General features: G+C 47.7%; 2 protein-coding genes and 1 pseudogene across 2 annotated transcripts; all 3 read right to left on the minus strand.

Moving 5' to 3' along the window:
- Positions 1-461: 461 nt before the first annotated feature.
- LOC135519800 (hairy/enhancer-of-split related with YRPW motif protein 1-like) lies at positions 462-2,001 on the minus strand (annotated as a pseudogene).
- Positions 2,002-2,372: 371 nt separating this feature from the next.
- Positions 2,373-4,553, minus strand: LOC135520862 (fatty acid-binding protein, adipocyte-like). The gene is made up of 4 exons (XM_064946674.1): positions 4,403-4,553; positions 4,124-4,296; positions 3,889-3,990; positions 2,373-2,575 (listed from the first exon to the last, which is right to left on the minus strand). Exons 1-4 carry the CDS (start codon positions 4,473-4,475, stop codon positions 2,522-2,524), a joined length of 402 nt encoding a protein of 133 aa, XP_064802746.1. The 5' UTR covers positions 4,476-4,553; the 3' UTR covers positions 2,373-2,521.
- Positions 4,554-5,620: 1,067 nt separating this feature from the next.
- On the minus strand, positions 5,621-8,023 carry LOC135521351 (hairy/enhancer-of-split related with YRPW motif protein 1-like). The gene is made up of 5 exons (XM_064947264.1): positions 7,836-8,023; positions 7,532-7,607; positions 7,332-7,415; positions 7,047-7,128; positions 5,621-6,808 (listed from the first exon to the last, which is right to left on the minus strand). Exons 1-5 carry the CDS (start codon positions 7,922-7,924, stop codon positions 6,195-6,197), a joined length of 945 nt encoding a protein of 314 aa, XP_064803336.1. The 5' UTR covers positions 7,925-8,023; the 3' UTR covers positions 5,621-6,194.
- Positions 8,024-16,791: the final 8,768 nt, after the last annotated feature.

Consider the following 16,791-nt stretch of genomic DNA (forward strand, 5'->3'; position numbering starts at 1 on the left):
ACTACGTTTTCAAAGTTGCTTTCTATATAAAGCATGTTCGACAATCCCATATAGACATAACTAAAGTATTAGCAGATCCAGTTCATGTGTAACTCTTTAAGATACATTGCAGGTGTCTTAGTTCTCCTTCAAAGCTGCAGGAGTTCTATTTTTACAATATTATATTTGACCAAAATCCTTCTTAGTGCACTCTGATAATGAACCAAATGACAGCAATAGTCAGTCCTTTCCTACCTTGGAGGCCATATCAGGGCTCACAACAACATTTAACATTAATTATTCATGATAAAAACATATAGGATAGAACACTTATCTATGTTCCTTTATACAGCAGTACTGACCAAGGGAGGTGGCATTAGCCTACCCAATCCCCCTCATTGCCAGAGGGGAAAAACAGATGAGACAGCCAGGTACTCCTGCTGGGTTTGTGGAGTGTTAGGGGGAGGCAGGTTGGCGGGGATCTAAGTTGTGGCCTTCCGGTCCTGATGATCACAAGATTTCAGAAGGCCCCGATCTGTCCCCCAGGGCCTTTAAGGCTGTTTTCTCAGGGCTGTGGAGGAGCCTGATGAATTGAGGGCTGCCGGGGACACTAGGGGAAAAGTAGTGAAGGAGAAGGCAGACAGGGAGGAGAGAGGTGGTGGTTGGAAGAGCTTGGAGGCTGAGACTGACAGGGCCAGCCCCAGGGGTAGATTGTCATTGGGGGGCACCCTGAGTGCCTTTGAGGGGGCCATCACACTGAGTCTGGAGGTCACTGAGGTATCAGTTGAACAGGGGATGACATGGAGGAGGAGGAGATGGAGCAGGAGGAGGGTTGGCTGCTGGTACTGTGGGGGGCTAGTGTCCGTCCCTGGGGGAGTGGTAAGAGGGGGTGTGGCAGGTGGGCGGAGGGTGTCCTCAAAGCGGAGCCCCAGGCTAGTTGTCCAGTCAATCCAGTGTGGATGTCTCTCAGAGGCGTAGTTGTTGAGGTGAGAGACCAGGCGTACGCGGAGTGGGTCGACACTGTTCCAGCCCTCCGTGATGCTTAGGTAGCGGGCCGTCTCTGACAGACACTCCCTGAAGCCCAGGCTGCGGTAGTCCTTGGCCAGGGCGTGGGCTTCAAAATACCCTACCAGGAGAGGGAGGCAGAGGGTCAGTAACAGGAACTACAACACAGGAGTATGCAGAGCACTACAGAACTACAGGAACAAAAGGGCACGGAGACACTTGGTTCTAATTCTGTGGTGGAGCTTTAAGGATATGCCTAGTTCCTGACAAATATGCAGAAGTTTTTCTAGAAGTTTCCCAATCACATTTCTTTTTTTTACAGCCTTTCATAACAAATCAAATCTTTGTATTGTTTTGGTATTGACTCACCTTGTCCACTGGCAGCATGTATCATCTTCCAATGATGCAGTAATCTGCAAGATTTCAGCTTTTTCCCATTTTGACAATCCCTGTAAAAGGCAAACATTCGATTAGATTGTGTTGCTTGTAAAAGTCCTAACCTAAAATGTAGAAAAGCCAGAAGTTGACAGATTATACTATGAATCTAATATATACACAATGTACTGAAGCGACCTGCTTCTCAAACGCACAAGTCTGACATCAGTCAGGCTGTTGAGTCGGTCACGTCGCCGTTTCTCAATAATCTGTGGATGAGAGCGAGGGAGGATTTTTAATTGGTTAATTTGTAACACTCTCATAGTCGTTTTCTGGATGAGTTGGAGTGGTTGTCGGGGTGACATCAAGTCATGCGGAGAGTCAAGGTTTCAGAAATAAAAATAGGACCTTTCCTAGACACTTGGAACAAACAGCAATGTTGCAGTCATCACAGCACCACTGGTCCCAGTAGTCATATTCAGAAGCACCTGAATGCTGCTGAAAAGTTCCCAGCATAGAACAGGCCTAAATGGGCAAAGAAATTCAGGTTTTAAAGTTCAGTAATAGCTAGTTAGCAGCAGCACACTAATATGAAGGTATCCAGGGTTTAGTTACCATGCCACTGCTCAGACAATACTTCATATTCCTCAGTGGTTTGTGTGATGACAGCCCAGTGTCACAATGAATAATTTCCCCCACTAGTCAGTCATGGCATTTTTTGCATCCTATTGTAGACAGTCAGTTTTGGACATTTCTACTTGGTCACCAGTTCTCAAAATAGGTAGTGTGAAATCAATGTATTTTGCCGGGAACACTGTGTACGTTACACTAAGCCAACATATATTTATTGGAGAAAAATTGACACTGAAATGTATTGAATGTTAGCACCACCTACAACCGAAGTACTCAGGATAGACCAGAGATTTGCCAGTTTGTAATCCACATGGATTAAGTTTGCTGAATAGGCCTTGGCCTCTGAACTGGCCTACATATTGCAATGAAGGAAACACCACTTTTCACAAAGCAGAACAATTGACTTTATTGAAAGCTTCATGGGATTTTGGTACCAATTGAGTCAGTGAATATTACATGGTAGGTATTGAACAGATATCAAAAACATGCATGTTTTGCTGGTGGGGGTCTTGAATTCAGCAGACTGGAATCACACCTCTCTCTCATAGGTCCTCAGCGCCACCACATCATCCATAACACATTTCTGGAATAGAGAGCAGTACACCCTTTGGGTCATGCAATGACAACACATGTCAGAACCTAGAAGTCAAAATGTAATGACACATTCAGTGATGAACAAAGCACCAAATCAGCCTGAGTGTCAGTCCTTGTAGTTCCACTTGAAACTGCAGTCTGAATGAGCCAACCCACGTTAACTTCCTTTAAACTGAAGGGCATTATCACGTAAGCTAAATGTGACAGGGTAGGAGTTAAAACGTCAACTATAAGAGGGAACTGACCATGTTGGCCAATGAACAGAGTGTAGATAAGTTAACAGGTTTAATACAACCACATATAACCCCTGGATGACTGACCGGGGGCACTACTGATACCACTGTGCAGCCACCTTAATATTCAATCATAAAATACATGTTGGAATCTATATTCATTTATTCAATAACAGACACTCACATTATGTGAGCTAAATAATGCATTATAAATTGCTCTAAGGAAACTGATGTTACTGTCCACACTACCCCCCCCCCCCCCCAAAAAAAACATGCATTCCATTCATTCCTATGGCGGACTGGTCCTACTGGATAGTGCCTATGGCGGACTGGTCCTACTGGATAGTGCCTACGGCGGACTGGTCCTACTGGATAGTGCCTATGGAGGACTGGTCCTACTGGATAGTGCCTATGGAGGACTGGTCCTACTGGATAGTGCCTATGGAGGACTGGTCCTACTGGATAGTGCCTATGGAGGACTGGTCCTACTGGATAGTGCCTATGGAGGACTGGTCCTACTGGATAGTGCCTATGGAGGACTGGTCCTACTGGATAGTGCCTATGGAGGACTGGTCCTACTGGATAGTGCCTATGGAGGACTGGTCCTACTGGATAGTGCCTATGGAGGACTGGTCCTACTGGATAGTGCCTATGGAGGACCGGTGGCAGCAAGGCCTCGCAATGACAATGTCAACACACGCAGCAGCAATCCCGGGTTTATGTAAATCATTGGGTTCATTAGCACTCGATAACCAATGAATCCTTCAGTTTAAAATAATTAAGTAGCGTGTTGCACATGACTGCAAGTGCTTATCAAGCCACGCTTCCCAGCCAAAACTATTAAGGACATTTTGAACACGTTCGCGCGTAAAAACGCGTGCCATCCTTGTTGGTAACCCCGGGAGAACGCAATTTGCAAGATGACAACTTGTATTGCATAATGATGATCACATGCAACATTAAACAATACTGCAATATCAAAGCATGGACATACTCCAAAATAAGCTTATGAAAAACGCATGTCAAACCAAGCAGAGAAGGGAAAAGCAAGCAAGACATTAAACCTTACCGCAATCAATTTTCCATCTTGCAACTCCCGCTCGAGCGTGGTAGTCTTGCCGTCCCAAGTTTGTTTTTGCACCAGTTTTCCGTTCTCAAAGGTCATCAGAGTCTGGAAATAGAGTAGTGTCAGGAGGGCACAACTCACTAAATTAAAAATTGTGAAATTACATTTAAAAATCAATCAATTGGAAGCCACACTACTGTAACAACCGGCATGTCTGTGGTGTGGCTCCTGCACTCACCTTGGTTTTCCTGTCATCTGCAGTCACCTCGTCGAATTCTTCATTCAATTTAAACTTGGCCTCTGTGGTTTTGAAAGTGCTCTGGGATTTCATTGATATTACACCGTCTTCGATGCTGAACAACAAATTGGGCTTCGCCATATTCCCCATCTGCCGAGAAGCAAACCCCACACCTGTGAAACAAACGGATATTTATCTAATCAACTTTAGTAAGGTTCTAGATCGACATGCAATATTGTCATTTTAAAAACGGCTTTATTTAATAAGGTAAGACTTCACCTATTGCCTTCATATATTCATCAAAATTCTCACTGGAAGTCATCTTCCAAGTTCCAACGAATGCCTCGACCATGTTGTAAATTTGAGCTAATCAACACCACAAACCACGTTAACGCACACTGCTTCGACTCTGCAATAATTACATCTGGGCAAATTGTCAAATTTGAAGCCTCATCTAGCACGTGCTTACCCATGCAAGCCAATCAAGTGCTATATCTGGTGCTTCCATGGAGACTGGAGACTGTGTCTCGACCAACCGTAATCTCGTCAACCCAGAAACAAATTCTTGCGTCTGTCCACGAGATTACAACCAGTCAGCCAGCTAGTCAGTCAGTAAGATTCTCTGCTATATTACTGTTAGCTACCACTTTGCTCATATATAAAACAAAGTACATACAGATGTAGGATCTTAATTTGAGTCAGTTTGTTACAACTGGAAAATAATCCTGCAGCAACAGAAAAAGTGAATTATAATTAATGGACATTTTTGTAGGGGTTGATACCTTTTTCTGTAGGGTAAATCAAGTCTGAAATTTCAATGTGGAATTGACACTTTAGAAGTCTTTTTAAAACTCAAAAACACTACACGTTTGCATTTCCAGCTGTGTAGGACAATGCTCAGCAACAGAAGAGTGATCAAATGAAGATCCTACATCTGTAAGCAACTCCTTCATTCACAAAAAACGAAGAAATCAAGGCAGTTTGTCACGACTCCCGCCGAAATTGGCTCCCCCGCCTGTTCGGGTGGTGCTCGGCGGTCGTCGTCACCGGGCTACTCGCCGCCACCGATCCCTTCTTTTCGGTTAGTTGTCTCATTCGTTACACCTGTTCCTATTGTATGTGTGCATGATTGTCTTCCCTATTTAGCGTATGGAACCCGCCCCTTTGTTGTGCGGGATTATTTTGATGTTGACGTTGTATTCGTTGGTGTTGTTAGTGTCCTGGACCTTGTTACCCGTTGGTTTGGGTTGGTCAGTGTTTGCTCCCTGCGTGTTGGGCATTTCATTTTGGTGCCGTATTAAAGTGCACTTTTCCCCTGGACCTCGCTGCTCTCTGCGCCTGATTCCTCGCTACACACCCAGCCAGCCGTGACACAGTTGAAACGGATAAATGATTTGAGTTTAAGTGATGTGGGAAGTGGACAACATACTCTAAACCCCAAAACAGTTCATAGGTAAAACACATGAATCCTGAGCATTGATCAAATAAACATGCATCTTCTTACAAACTCACTTTATTGGTACAAAAACATTACAAAACTACGTTTTCAAAGTTGCTTTCTATATAAAGCATGTTGGACAATCCCATATAGACATAACTAAAGTATTAGCACATCCAGTTTATGTGTAACTCCATTTATGATACATTGCAGATGTCTGTTCTCTTTCAAAGCTGCAGGAGTTCCATTTTTACAATATTATATTTGACCTACAAATACCCCAAAATCCTTCTCTTAGTGCACTCTGATAATAAACCAAATGAAATTAGTTGTGGTCATGAAACAATAGTCAGTCCTTTCCTACCTTGGAGTCCATACCTGGGCTCACAACAACATTTAACATTAATTATTCATGATAACATATAGGATAGAAAACTTATCTACGTTCCTTTATACAGCAGTACTGACCAAGGGAGGTTGCATTAGCCTACCCAATCCCCCTCATTGCCAGAGGGGAAAAACAGATGAGACAGCCAGGTACTCCTGCTGGGTTTGTGGAGTGTTGGCAGGAGGCAGGTTGGAGGGAGGCAGGGATCTAAGTTGTTGCCTTCCGGTCCTGATGATCACCAGAGTTCAGAAGGCCCCGATCTCGGTCCCCCAGGGCCTGTAAGGCTGATTTCTCAGGGCTGTGGAGGAGCCTGCTGAATTGAGGGCTGCCGGAGACACTAGGGGAAAAGTAGTGAAGGAGAAGGCAGACAGGGAGGAGAGGGGTGGTGGTTGGGAGAGCTTGGAGGCTGAGACTGACAGGGCCAGCCCCAGGGGTAGATTGTCATTGGGGGGCACCCTGAGTGCCTCTGAGGGGGCCGTCACACTGAGTCTGGAGGTCACTGAGGTATCAGTTGAACAGGGGGATGACATGGAGGAGATGGAGCAGGAGGAGGGTGGGCTGCTGGTACTGTGGGGGGCTAGTGTCCGTCCCTGGGGGAGTGGTAAGAGGGGGTGTGGCAGGTGGGCGGAGGGTGTCCTCAAAGCAGAGCCCCAGGCTGGTTGTCCAGTGTGTCCAGTCAATCCAGTGTGGATGTCTCTCTGAGAGGCGTAGTTGTTGAGGTGAGAGACCAGGCGTACGCGGAGTGGGTCAACACTGTTCCAGCCCTCCATGATGCTTAGGTAGCGGGCCGTCTCTGACAGACACTCCCTGAAGCCCAGGCTGCGGTAGTCCTTGGCCAGGGCGTGGGCTTCAAAATACCCTACCAGGAGAGGGAGGCAGAGGGTCAGTAACAGGAACTACAACACACAGGAGTATACAGAGCACCACACAACTAGGGAAACAAAAGGACATGGAGACACTTGGTTCTAATTCTGTGGTGGAGCTTGGAGGATATGCCTAGTTCCCGACAAAATATGCAGAAGTTTTTCTATCACAACATATTTTTTACAGGCTGTCATCATAAATCAAATCTTTGTATTGTTTTGGTATTGACTCACCTTGTCCGCTGGCAGCATGTATCATCTTCAAATGATCTACAGTAATCTGCAAAATTTCAGCTTTTTCCAATTTTGACGATCCCTGTGACAAAAGGCAAACATTTCGATTAGATTGTGTTACTTGTAAAATAACATTCCTACCCAAAGATGTAGAAAAGGCAGAAAGGTGACTACTGAGATTAATATACTCTGAATCTAATAGGTCTGTATGGTATATATATATATATATATATATATATATATATATATATATATATATATATATACAATTGTACTGTAGCCTACCTGCTTCTCAAACGCACTTGGCACAAGTCTTCTGAGATCTGTCAGGCTGTTGTTGATTCGGTCACGTCGCCGTTTCTCAATAATCTGTGGATGAGAGCGAGGGAGGATTTTTGAGTCTCCGACAGCATATCAAGGTGATGGTGAACCTTAATAATGGCAATATACGGTGTATAATTATGCAAGAGTAATGTAATACTCACTCCTCTGCGTCGTTTTCTGGCTTGAGTTGGAGTGGTTTTCGGGGGTGACATCAAGTCATGCGAAGAGTCAAGGTTTCTGAAATAATCAAAGTAATTTTCATTCAGTTTCAATAACATATTGGTGACGATAGGTTTCTGTCACGCATAGCCTGTTTTTCAAGAGAGACACACTGTGTAGAGATGCGTGATTTAGATTCGCCTACCACAAAAAATACACATTTGGCTTATATCAGAATGACAAATAAATTGATTTTCTCATTTAAAAAAAGATTTCCTATTCTTCATAAATGAATTTTCAACATACACATTTTCGTCACCACTGTCCTTCTCCACTTCTATATTGTCATCAAGTTCGCTATCAGATGAACAGCTGTAATTGTGATTTCGTCTCATTTTGCTCCAGAACCCCAAGTAGCAATATTCAGTATAGATTGTTCCTCAATGTGAACTCCGCAAATCCTGTGAAAGCGACGTGTTCGCGCAACTGTTTAAAGTCACGCCTTGTTCTCAGGGTATTATTTTCAGACCATGCAGCTTAAAATGAAAGGGGCGGGGAATGGCCCGGCTCTAAAAGTACTAAGCCTATTAAAATCAAGCTGACGTTTGAGTGACATGTTTTGTTGTTTTCGTTCAATGATGGCGGGGCCTCTCTGAATGCCAGTATGGGAGCTTCAAATATAATCCGTAGACTCCAACTAGGTCTACCATTAATTAAAGATGCACTAGGCAGAAATCGCTCAGCGATTTCCTGGTAAAATTCTAATAGTTTGCCTAATTTCATTTCACGCAAAAAAAAACAAATGTTGTATTCTAATAGTTTGCCTAATTTCTGTTTACGCAAACAACAAAACTTTTTATTTCATTTCATACATTTTTTGTACCCTTATTTTACAATGTAAATTTACTGAGAACAGGTTCGCATTTCCAACAATGACCTGGAGAATAGTTACAGGGAGATGAGGGAGGGATGAGTGAGCCAATTGGAAACTTAAGAACGGGAGGCATAGCAATAGCGCACATAGAACTGATCTAACACTTCTTAGACTTGCTTTCAACAAAAATGACACATCTATAACTCCATTTTCTATGTGAATTTGGTCGAGTAACCCAAAAAGATACATAATTGCAGTTTTAAGATAACCCACAGAATATGTTTTCAATCACCATTTAATAAATAGTTTTAACCTCCTCAAGGATGTGTCCAAAATAGCACGCTGTTCTCCATAAAATGCACTACTTTTGACCAGATCCCTATAGGGTTGCCACTTGAGGCTCAAACCAAGACTCCCAGGGAGCCAGCCTGTCAGTCAGTCCTCAGCCCCCCTGTTGAGCTCCCAGTCAGGGGCCACAGGGACTATTAGCCCAAGAGCTCTCGCCCTCTTCACTGGTGTGTAACAGGACTCTTGGGCCATTAGGCAGAGTGTGTTGTTCATTGTATGCTGTCAGCTGTGTGGGTCAACAGCAGCATTGATCGGACTGGAGGCCCCAGTGGCTCTGGTTGCTTCAGTGGCCAAGCACTTCTAGGAAGTTCCCTGTTCTGAAGAGCAACCAGGTGAATTGACTGGCTCAAGGAGCCTGAATGGCACCCCTCACCTAGGAAACGTTCAGCCAGTAATTGGAGAAAGAAAAGCATGACACTGACAGATCTTTTCCATGGGCAAAACTAGATGTTTCTCCAGAGTTGAGTCAACAGTTGTCTGTCTCTGTTCTGTTCCCAGCAGCACCTTGGAGCAGGTCTCTGCCCTGTCTGTCTCTGTTCTGTTCCCAGCAGCACCTTAGAGCAGGTCTCTGCCCTGTCTGTCTCTGTTCTGTTCCCAGCAGCACCTTAGAGCAGGTCTCTGCCCTGTCTGTCTCTGTTCTGTTCCCAGCAGCACCTTAGAGCAGGTCTCTGCCCTGTCTGTCTCTGTTCTGTTCCCAGCAGCACCTTGGAGCAGGTCTCTGTCCTGTCTGTCTCTGTTCTGTTCCCAGCAGCACCTTAGAGCAGGTCTCTGCCCTGTCTGTCTCTGTTCTGTTCCCAGCAGCACCTTGGAGCAGGTCTCTGCCCTGTCTGTCTCTGTTCTGTTCCCAGCAGCACCTTAGAGCAGGTTTCTGCCCTGTCTATCTCTGTTCTGTTCCCAGCAGCACCTTAGAGCAGGTCTCTGCCCTGTCTGTCTCTGTTCTATTCCCAGCAGCACCTTAGAGCAGGTCTCTGCCCTGTCTGTCTCTGTTCTGTTCCCAGCAGCACCTTAGAGCAGGTCTCTGCCCTGTCTGTCTCTGTTCTGTTCCCAGCAGCACCTTAGAGCAGGTCTCTGCCCTGTCTGTCTCTGTTCTGTTCCCAGCAGCACCTTAGAGCAGGTCTCTGCCCTGTCTGTCTCTGTTCTGTTCCCAGCAGCACCTTAGAGCAGGTCTCTGCCCTGTCTGTCTCTGTTCTGTTCCCAGCAGCACCTTAGAGCAGGTCTCTGCCCTGTCTGTCTCTGTTCTGTTCCCAGCAGCACCTTGGAGCAGGTCTCTGCCCTGTCTGTCTCTGTTCTGTTCCCAGCAGCACCTTGGAGCAGGTCTCTGCCCTGTCTGTCTCTGTTCTGTTCCCAGCAGCACCTTGGAGCAGGTCTCTGCCCTGGCTGTCTCTGTTCTGTTCCCAGCAGCACCTTGGAGCAGGTCTCTGCCCTGCCTGTCTCTGTTCTGTACCCAGCAGCACCTTGGAGAAGAGCACCTGTTTCCCTGGCCTGTCCATCAGCTCAGTTGTTAACTAGTTGGCACTTGGAGTTGATTCCAAGGAGCAGCTGCACACACACACACACACACACACACACACACACACACACACACACACACACACACACACACACACACACACACACACACACACACACACACACACACACACACACACACACACACACACACACACACACACACACACACACACACACACACTCCCATCAAGTCCTGACCAACTGCAGCAAATACTTACATTTCCACACTGGCCAAATTATAGAGCTTGACATGTGTGTGTAATGCAGTGGTGTAAAACAGTCATATCCCTTACTGCTCCCCTGTACAGTCTCCCTGCTGGACAGTCCCCCTGCTGTACAGTCTCCCTGCTGGACAGTCTCCCTGCTGGACAGTCCCCCTGCTGGACAGTCTCCCTGCTGGACAGTCCCCCTGCTGGACAGTCTCCTTGCTGTACAGTCCCCCTGCTGGACAGTCTCCCTGCTGTACAGTCTCCCTGCTGTACAGTCTCCCTGCTGGACAGTCTCCCTGCTGGACAGTCTCCCTGCTGGACAGTCTCCCTGCTGTACAGTCTCCCTGCTGGACAGTCTCTCTGCTGTACAGTCTCCCTGTTGTACAGTCTCGCTGCTGTACAGTCTCCCTGCTGGACAGTCTCCCTGCTGGACAGTCTCCCTGTTGTACAGTCTCGCTGCTGTACAGTCTCCCTGCTGTACAGTCTCCCTGTTGTACAGTCTCGCTGCTGTACAGTCTCCCTGCTGGACAGTCTCCCTGCTGGACTGTCTCCCAGCTGGACTGTCTCCCTGCTGGACAGTCTCCCTGCTGTACAGTCTCCCTGCTGGACTGTCTCCCAGCTGGACTGTCTCCCTGCTGGACTGTCTCCCTGCTGGACTGTCTCCCATTCTCGGGCTGGAGAATCTCCCTGCTAGACAGCCTCCCTGGACAGCCTCCCTGGACAGCCTCCCTGGACAGCCTCCCTGGACAGTATCCCTGGACAGCCTCCCCTGGACAGCCTCCCCTGGACAGCCTCCCTGGACAGCCTCCCCTGGACAGCCTCCCTGGACAGCCTCCCTGGACAGCCTCCCTGGACAGCCTCCCTGGACAGCCTCCCTGGACAGCCTCCCTGGACAGCCTCCCTGGACAGCCTCCCTGGACAGCCTCCCTGGACAGCCTCCCTGGACAGCCTCCCCTGGACAGCCTCCCTGGACAGCCTACCTGGACAGCCTCCTTGGACAGTCTCCCTGGACAGCCTCCCCTGGACAGCCTCCCTGGACAGCCTACCTGGACAGCCTCCCTGGACAGCCTCCCTGGACAGCCTCCCTGGACAGCCTCCCCTGGACAGCCTCCCTGGACAGCCTCCCTGGACAGCCTCCCCTGGACAGCCTCCCCTGGACAGCCTCCCTGGACAGCCTCCCTGGACAGCCTCCCTGGACAGCCTCCCCTGGACAGCCTCCCTGGACAGCCTCCCTGGACAGCCTCCCTGGACAGCCTCCCTGGACAGCCTCCCCTGGACAGCCTCCCCTGGACAGCCTCCCCTGGACAGCCTCCCTGGACAGCCTACCTGGACAGCCTCCCTGGACAGCCTCCCTGGACAGTCTCCCTCTGCAGCCTCCCCTTGACAGCCTCCCTGGACAGCCTCCCCTGGACAGCCTCCCTGGACAGCCTCCCCTGGACAGCCTCCCTAGACGGCCTCACCTGGACGGCCTCCCCTGGACAGCCTCCCTGGACAGCCTCCCTGGACAGCCTCCCCTGGACAGCCTCCCTGGACAGCCTCTCTGGACAGCCTCCCCTGGACAGCCTCCCTGGACAGCCTCCCTGGACAGCCTCCCCTGGACAGCCTCCCTAGACGGCCTCACCTGGACGGCCTCACCTGGACGGCCTCCCCTGGACAGCCTCCCTGGACAGCCTCCCTGGACAGCCTCCCCTGGACAGCCTCCCTGGACAGCCTCCCTGGACAGCCTCCCTGGACAGCCTCCCTGGACAGTATCCCTGGACAGCCTCCCTGGACGGCCTCCCTGGACAGTATCCCTGGACAGCCTCCCTGGACAGCCTCCCCTGGACAGCCTCCCTGGACAGCCTCCCCTGGACAGCCTCCCTGGACAGCCTCCCCTGGACAGCCTCCCTGGACAGCCTCCCCTGGACAGCCTCCCCTGGACAGCCTCCCTGGACAGCCTCCCTGGACAGCCTCCCCTGGACAGCCTCCCTGGACAGCCTCCCATGGACAGCCTCCCCTGGACAGCCTCCCTGGACAGCCTCCCTGGACAGCCTCCCCTGGACAGCCTCCCTGTGTTATTCTCTCTGTATTCCAGAATGCTTAGGGAGTTATGACAGGCCTTTGGCAGGACAGTCCACTGACCTAATAACTCAGCCAGATCAACGACAACCACTTGCTTTACCTTGACCCCAGACAGAAGTCGAACATGGCCCCTTTGTGACTTTCCCCTGAGCTTCAGTGGATTTAGGAGGCGTCGCTCCCACTCTGTTTATTGAGCGGCTAGCCCTAATCAGGCTCTACGGTGGTGCTGCTACATCTACACTAGGTATGCGTAACAAATGGCACCCTATTCCATATATAGTGCACTACTTTTGCACTACCCTGGTCAAAAGTAGTGCACTATATACACTTTAGGGTGCCATTTGGGATACTCTAGCCAAGACTGGTGATCAGATGGTTTCCATTAGCCAGACACAAACCGTTCTCCTCACACTGACTACTGTCAAGGCCTTCTGTATTAGTACTGAATTATTTGTGTTCATTACACACAATTATGTTACTTTCCCCAGCAAACCAATTATGTTACTTTCCCCAGCAAACCAATTATGTTACTTTCCCCAGCAAACCAATTATGTTACTTTCCCCAGCAAACCAATTATGTTTACTTTCCCCAGCAAACCAATTATGTTACTTTCCCCAGCAAACCAATTATGTTACTTTCCCCAGCAAACCAATTATGTTACTTTCCCCAGCAAACCAATTATGTTACTTTCCCCAGCAAACCAATTATGTTTACTTTCCCCAGCAAACCAATTATGTTACTTTCCCCAGCAAACCAATTATGTTTACTTTCCCCAGCAAACCAATTATGTTACTTTCCCCAGCAAACCAATTATGTTACTTTCCCCAGCAAACCAATTATGTTACTTTCCCCAGCAAACCAATTATGTTTACTTTCCCCAGCAAACCAATTATGTTACTTTCCCCAGCAAACCAATTATGTTACTTTCCCCAGCAAACCAATTATGTTACTTTCCCCAGCAAACCAATTATGTTTACTTTCCCCAGCAAACCAATTATGTTACTTTCCCCAGCAAACCAATTATGTTACTTTCCCCAGCAAACCAATTATGTTACTTTCCCCAGCAAACCAATTATGTTTACTTTCCCCAGCAAACCAATTATGTTACTTTCCCCAGCAAACCAATTATGTTACTTTCCCCAGCAAACCAATTATGTTACTTTCCCCAGCAAACCAATTATGTTTACTTTCCCCAGCAAACCAATTATGTTACTTTCCCCAGCAAACCAATTTCAACCCTCATATCTCTTCTGGATGTTTGGATGTTTGCCCTCATGGCAATGGAACAATTATGTGTTCTGATTTGCAATAATTTGCCCTTAGTTCGTTTGCTTCGTCTTTATTTTACATGATTGTAATATTATGACCTTACTGTAAAGAAATATAAATATGGCACCAGAACTATTAATAATGAACTAATCCAAGAATCCCATGGACCATGAGCCTCATACTGGTTCTCAAGGCAGAGTAAGGAAGTTAAAAGCTATCAGAAAGCATTTGTTGGGTTTCTGTACAGCACTTTGAGATATCAGCTGATGTACGAAGGGCTGTACGAAGGGCTATATAAATACATTTGATTTGATTTGATTTGTTAGAGACCTGGCGTGTGCCCAGCTGCCTTCTTCAGTCTTCCCTCAGGTTTCCCTTAGTGACTGTTTGTGTGTGTGTGTTTGTGTGTGTGTGTGTTCAGGAGGTGCTGCTTCCCACAGCCCTGAGCTAATTCTGTGGTAATTCAATCTCCGTGTGAGCGGGTCCCGGCGTTATCCCACCCGTCTACAGACCCTCTCTAGCTGGCTGAATGTGACACACACACACACACACACACACACACACACACACACACACACACACACACACACACACGCACACGCACACGCACACGCACACACACACACACACAGCAGGTAAGTCTCACAGGAACCTCCCAGGGTTGATTTACTGTGTTGACTGTGAGGTCTGTCGGCAGCAACGGCACTCACAGGCCTCCTGCGTCCTGTGTGCACACCACCAAGACATCTTATATCTGTCATGCAACAACTGCAAGAGAATAAGGGAGGGTGTGTGTGTGTGTGTGTGTGTGTGTGTGTGTGTGTGTGTGTGTGTGTGTGTGTGTGTGTGTGTGTGTGTGTGTGTGTGTGTGTGTGTGTGTGTGTGTGTGTGTGTGTGTGTGCGCGGTGTGTGTGTGTGTGTGTGTGTGTGTGTGTGTGTGTGTGTGTGTGTGTGTGCGCGGTTGTGTGTGTGTGTGTGTGCGCGGTTGTGTGTGTGTGTGCGTGCGTGCATAAGTGCGTGCGTGCGTGCATGTGTGTGTGCGTGCTTGTGTGTGTGAGTGTTGACTGACTGCATGGTAAGGATTAATTTCTTGATCATCATTCTTAACCTACTACTGTAAGAGAACACATTAGTAAATCAATAATTCAAAGTTCTCATTTAATGTAATAATTAGAATCCTAAATAGACAAAGGCATTTAAAAAGAGAGAGTAAATAAATGCCACACAATATACCACATAGTGACTTCAGAGACTTATTGTGCGTCACAAATAACACCCTATTTCCTATGTAGTGCACTACTTTTGATGGGGTCTCTGGACAAAGTAGTGCACTATATAGGGAATAGAGTGTTATTTGGGAAAGAACTTTAGACATGCATCTCAGCGCTACCCATGGTGCTCCTAACCTGCCTGTGTCCCCCCAGACACCCTCAGTACAACAATGTTATCGTATGGGCCACAGCTTCCTGTCTCCCTCCCACTGGTTCCAGTCTACACCCAGTCAGTCAGTCAGTCAGTCAGTCAGTCTGTACCCAGTCAGTCAGTCAGTCAGTCAGTCTGTACCCGGTCAGTCAGTCAGTCAGTCTGTACCCAGTCAGTCAGTCAGTCTGTACCCGGTCAGTCAGTCAGTCAGTCTGTACCCAGTCAGTCAGTCAGTCAGTCAGTACCCAGTCAGTCAGTCAGTCTGTACCCGGTCAGTCAGTCAGTCAGTCAGTCAGTCAGTCAGTCTACACCCAGTCAGTCAGTCAGTCAGTCAGTCTGTACCCAGTCAGTCAGTCAGTCAGTCAGTCAGTCTGTACCCAGTCAGTCAGTCAGTCAGTCAGTCTGTACCCGATCAGTCAGTCAGTCAGTCAGTCAGTCAGTCAGTCTGTACCCAGTCAGTCAGTCAGTCAGTCAGTCTGTACCCAGTCAGTCAGTCAGTCAGTCAGTCAGTCTACACCCAGTCAGTCAGTCAGTCAGTCAGTCAGTCTGTACCCAGTCAGTCAGTCAGTCAGTCAGTCAGTCAGTCTGTACCCAGTCAGTCTGTACCCAGTCAGTCAGTCAGTCAGTCAGTCAGTCAGTCTGTACCCAGTCAGTCAGTCAGTCAGTCAGTCAGTCTGTACCCAGTCAGTCAGTCAGTCAGTCAGTCAGTCAGTCAGGTACCCTGATCCACCGGGGATCTATAATATCGTGTGTATCAGTCGGTCGACAGGCGGCCGGTCAACCAGTCAGTCAGTTTCTATACCGGGACCAGACCAGACCCATTCCCACCAGCCATCAGACCAAAATACACCTTCCTTCACGCTGTTCACCTTCCTACCTTTGTTGTCATCCATTCATTTTAGTGTGCGGTGGTATTTTGACAGGTAAAGCCTTGTAAAGTCATCCATTCATTTTAGTGACCGGTGGTTTCTGGACAGGTGAAACCTTGTAAAGTCATCCATTCATTTTAGTGACCGGTGGTTTCTGGACAGGTAAAACCTTGTAAAGTCATCCATTCATTTTAGTGTGCGGTGGTTTCTGGACAGGTGAAACCTTGTAAAGTCATCCATTCATTTTAGTGTGCGGTGGTTTCTGGACAGGTGAAACCTTGTAAAGTCATCCATTCATTTTAGTGTGCGGTGGTTTCTGGACAGGTGTAACCTTGTAAAGTCATCCATTCATTTTAGTGTGCGGTGGTTTCTGGACAGGTGAAACCTTGTAAAGTCATCCATTCATTTTAGTGTGCGGTGGTTTCTGGACAGGTGAAACCTTGTAAAGTCATCCATTCATTTTAGTGTGCGGTGGTTTCTGGACAGGTGAAACCTTGTAAAGTCATCCATTCATTTTTGTTATGTACTTGAGTGAAGACCCAAAAGCGGTTTTAACAGAAAACAGAGTTCTTTAATGAAAAAACAGGAATGGCATAAATCCTCTTCCAACGTAGTCAATGGAACAAAAAGAACGTTAGTATAATGCAGGATGCACCTGCCAGGCAGACTCCGACAGGATAGGACAAGGTGGAAGCAA

Source organism: Oncorhynchus masou, chromosome 29, assembly GCF_036934945.1.
Source record: "Oncorhynchus masou masou isolate Uvic2021 chromosome 29, UVic_Omas_1.1, whole genome shotgun sequence".
Lineage (NCBI taxonomy): Eukaryota > Metazoa > Chordata > Actinopteri > Salmoniformes > Salmonidae > Oncorhynchus > Oncorhynchus masou.

Excerpts from the sequence above, each read along its gene's own strand:
- LOC135521351 (XM_064947264.1), bottom strand. The coding sequence starts at position 7,924 with ATGAGACGAAATCACAATTACAGCTGTTCATCTGATAGCGAACTTGAT. Across the intron at positions 7,129-7,331 it reads CAAGTGCGTTTGAGAAGCAG|GGATCGTCAAAATTGGAAAA; the intron begins GTAGGCTACAGT and ends CTTTTGTCACAG. Across the intron at positions 6,809-7,046 it reads ACATGCTGCCAGCGGACAAG|GGTATTTTGAAGCCCACGCC; the intron begins GTGAGTCAATAC and ends CTCTCCTGGTAG.
- LOC135520862 (XM_064946674.1), bottom strand. The coding sequence starts at position 4,475 with ATGGTCGAGGCATTCGTTGGAACTTGGAAGATGACTTCCAGTGAGAAT. Across the intron at positions 4,297-4,402 it reads TGAATATATGAAGGCAATAG|GTGTGGGGTTTGCTTCTCGG; the intron begins GTGAAGTCTTAC and ends TTTGTTTCACAG. Across the intron at positions 2,576-3,888 it reads AAGATGGAAAATTGATTGCG|AAATGTGTTATGGATGATGT; the intron begins GTAAGGTTTAAT and ends TCTCTATTCCAG.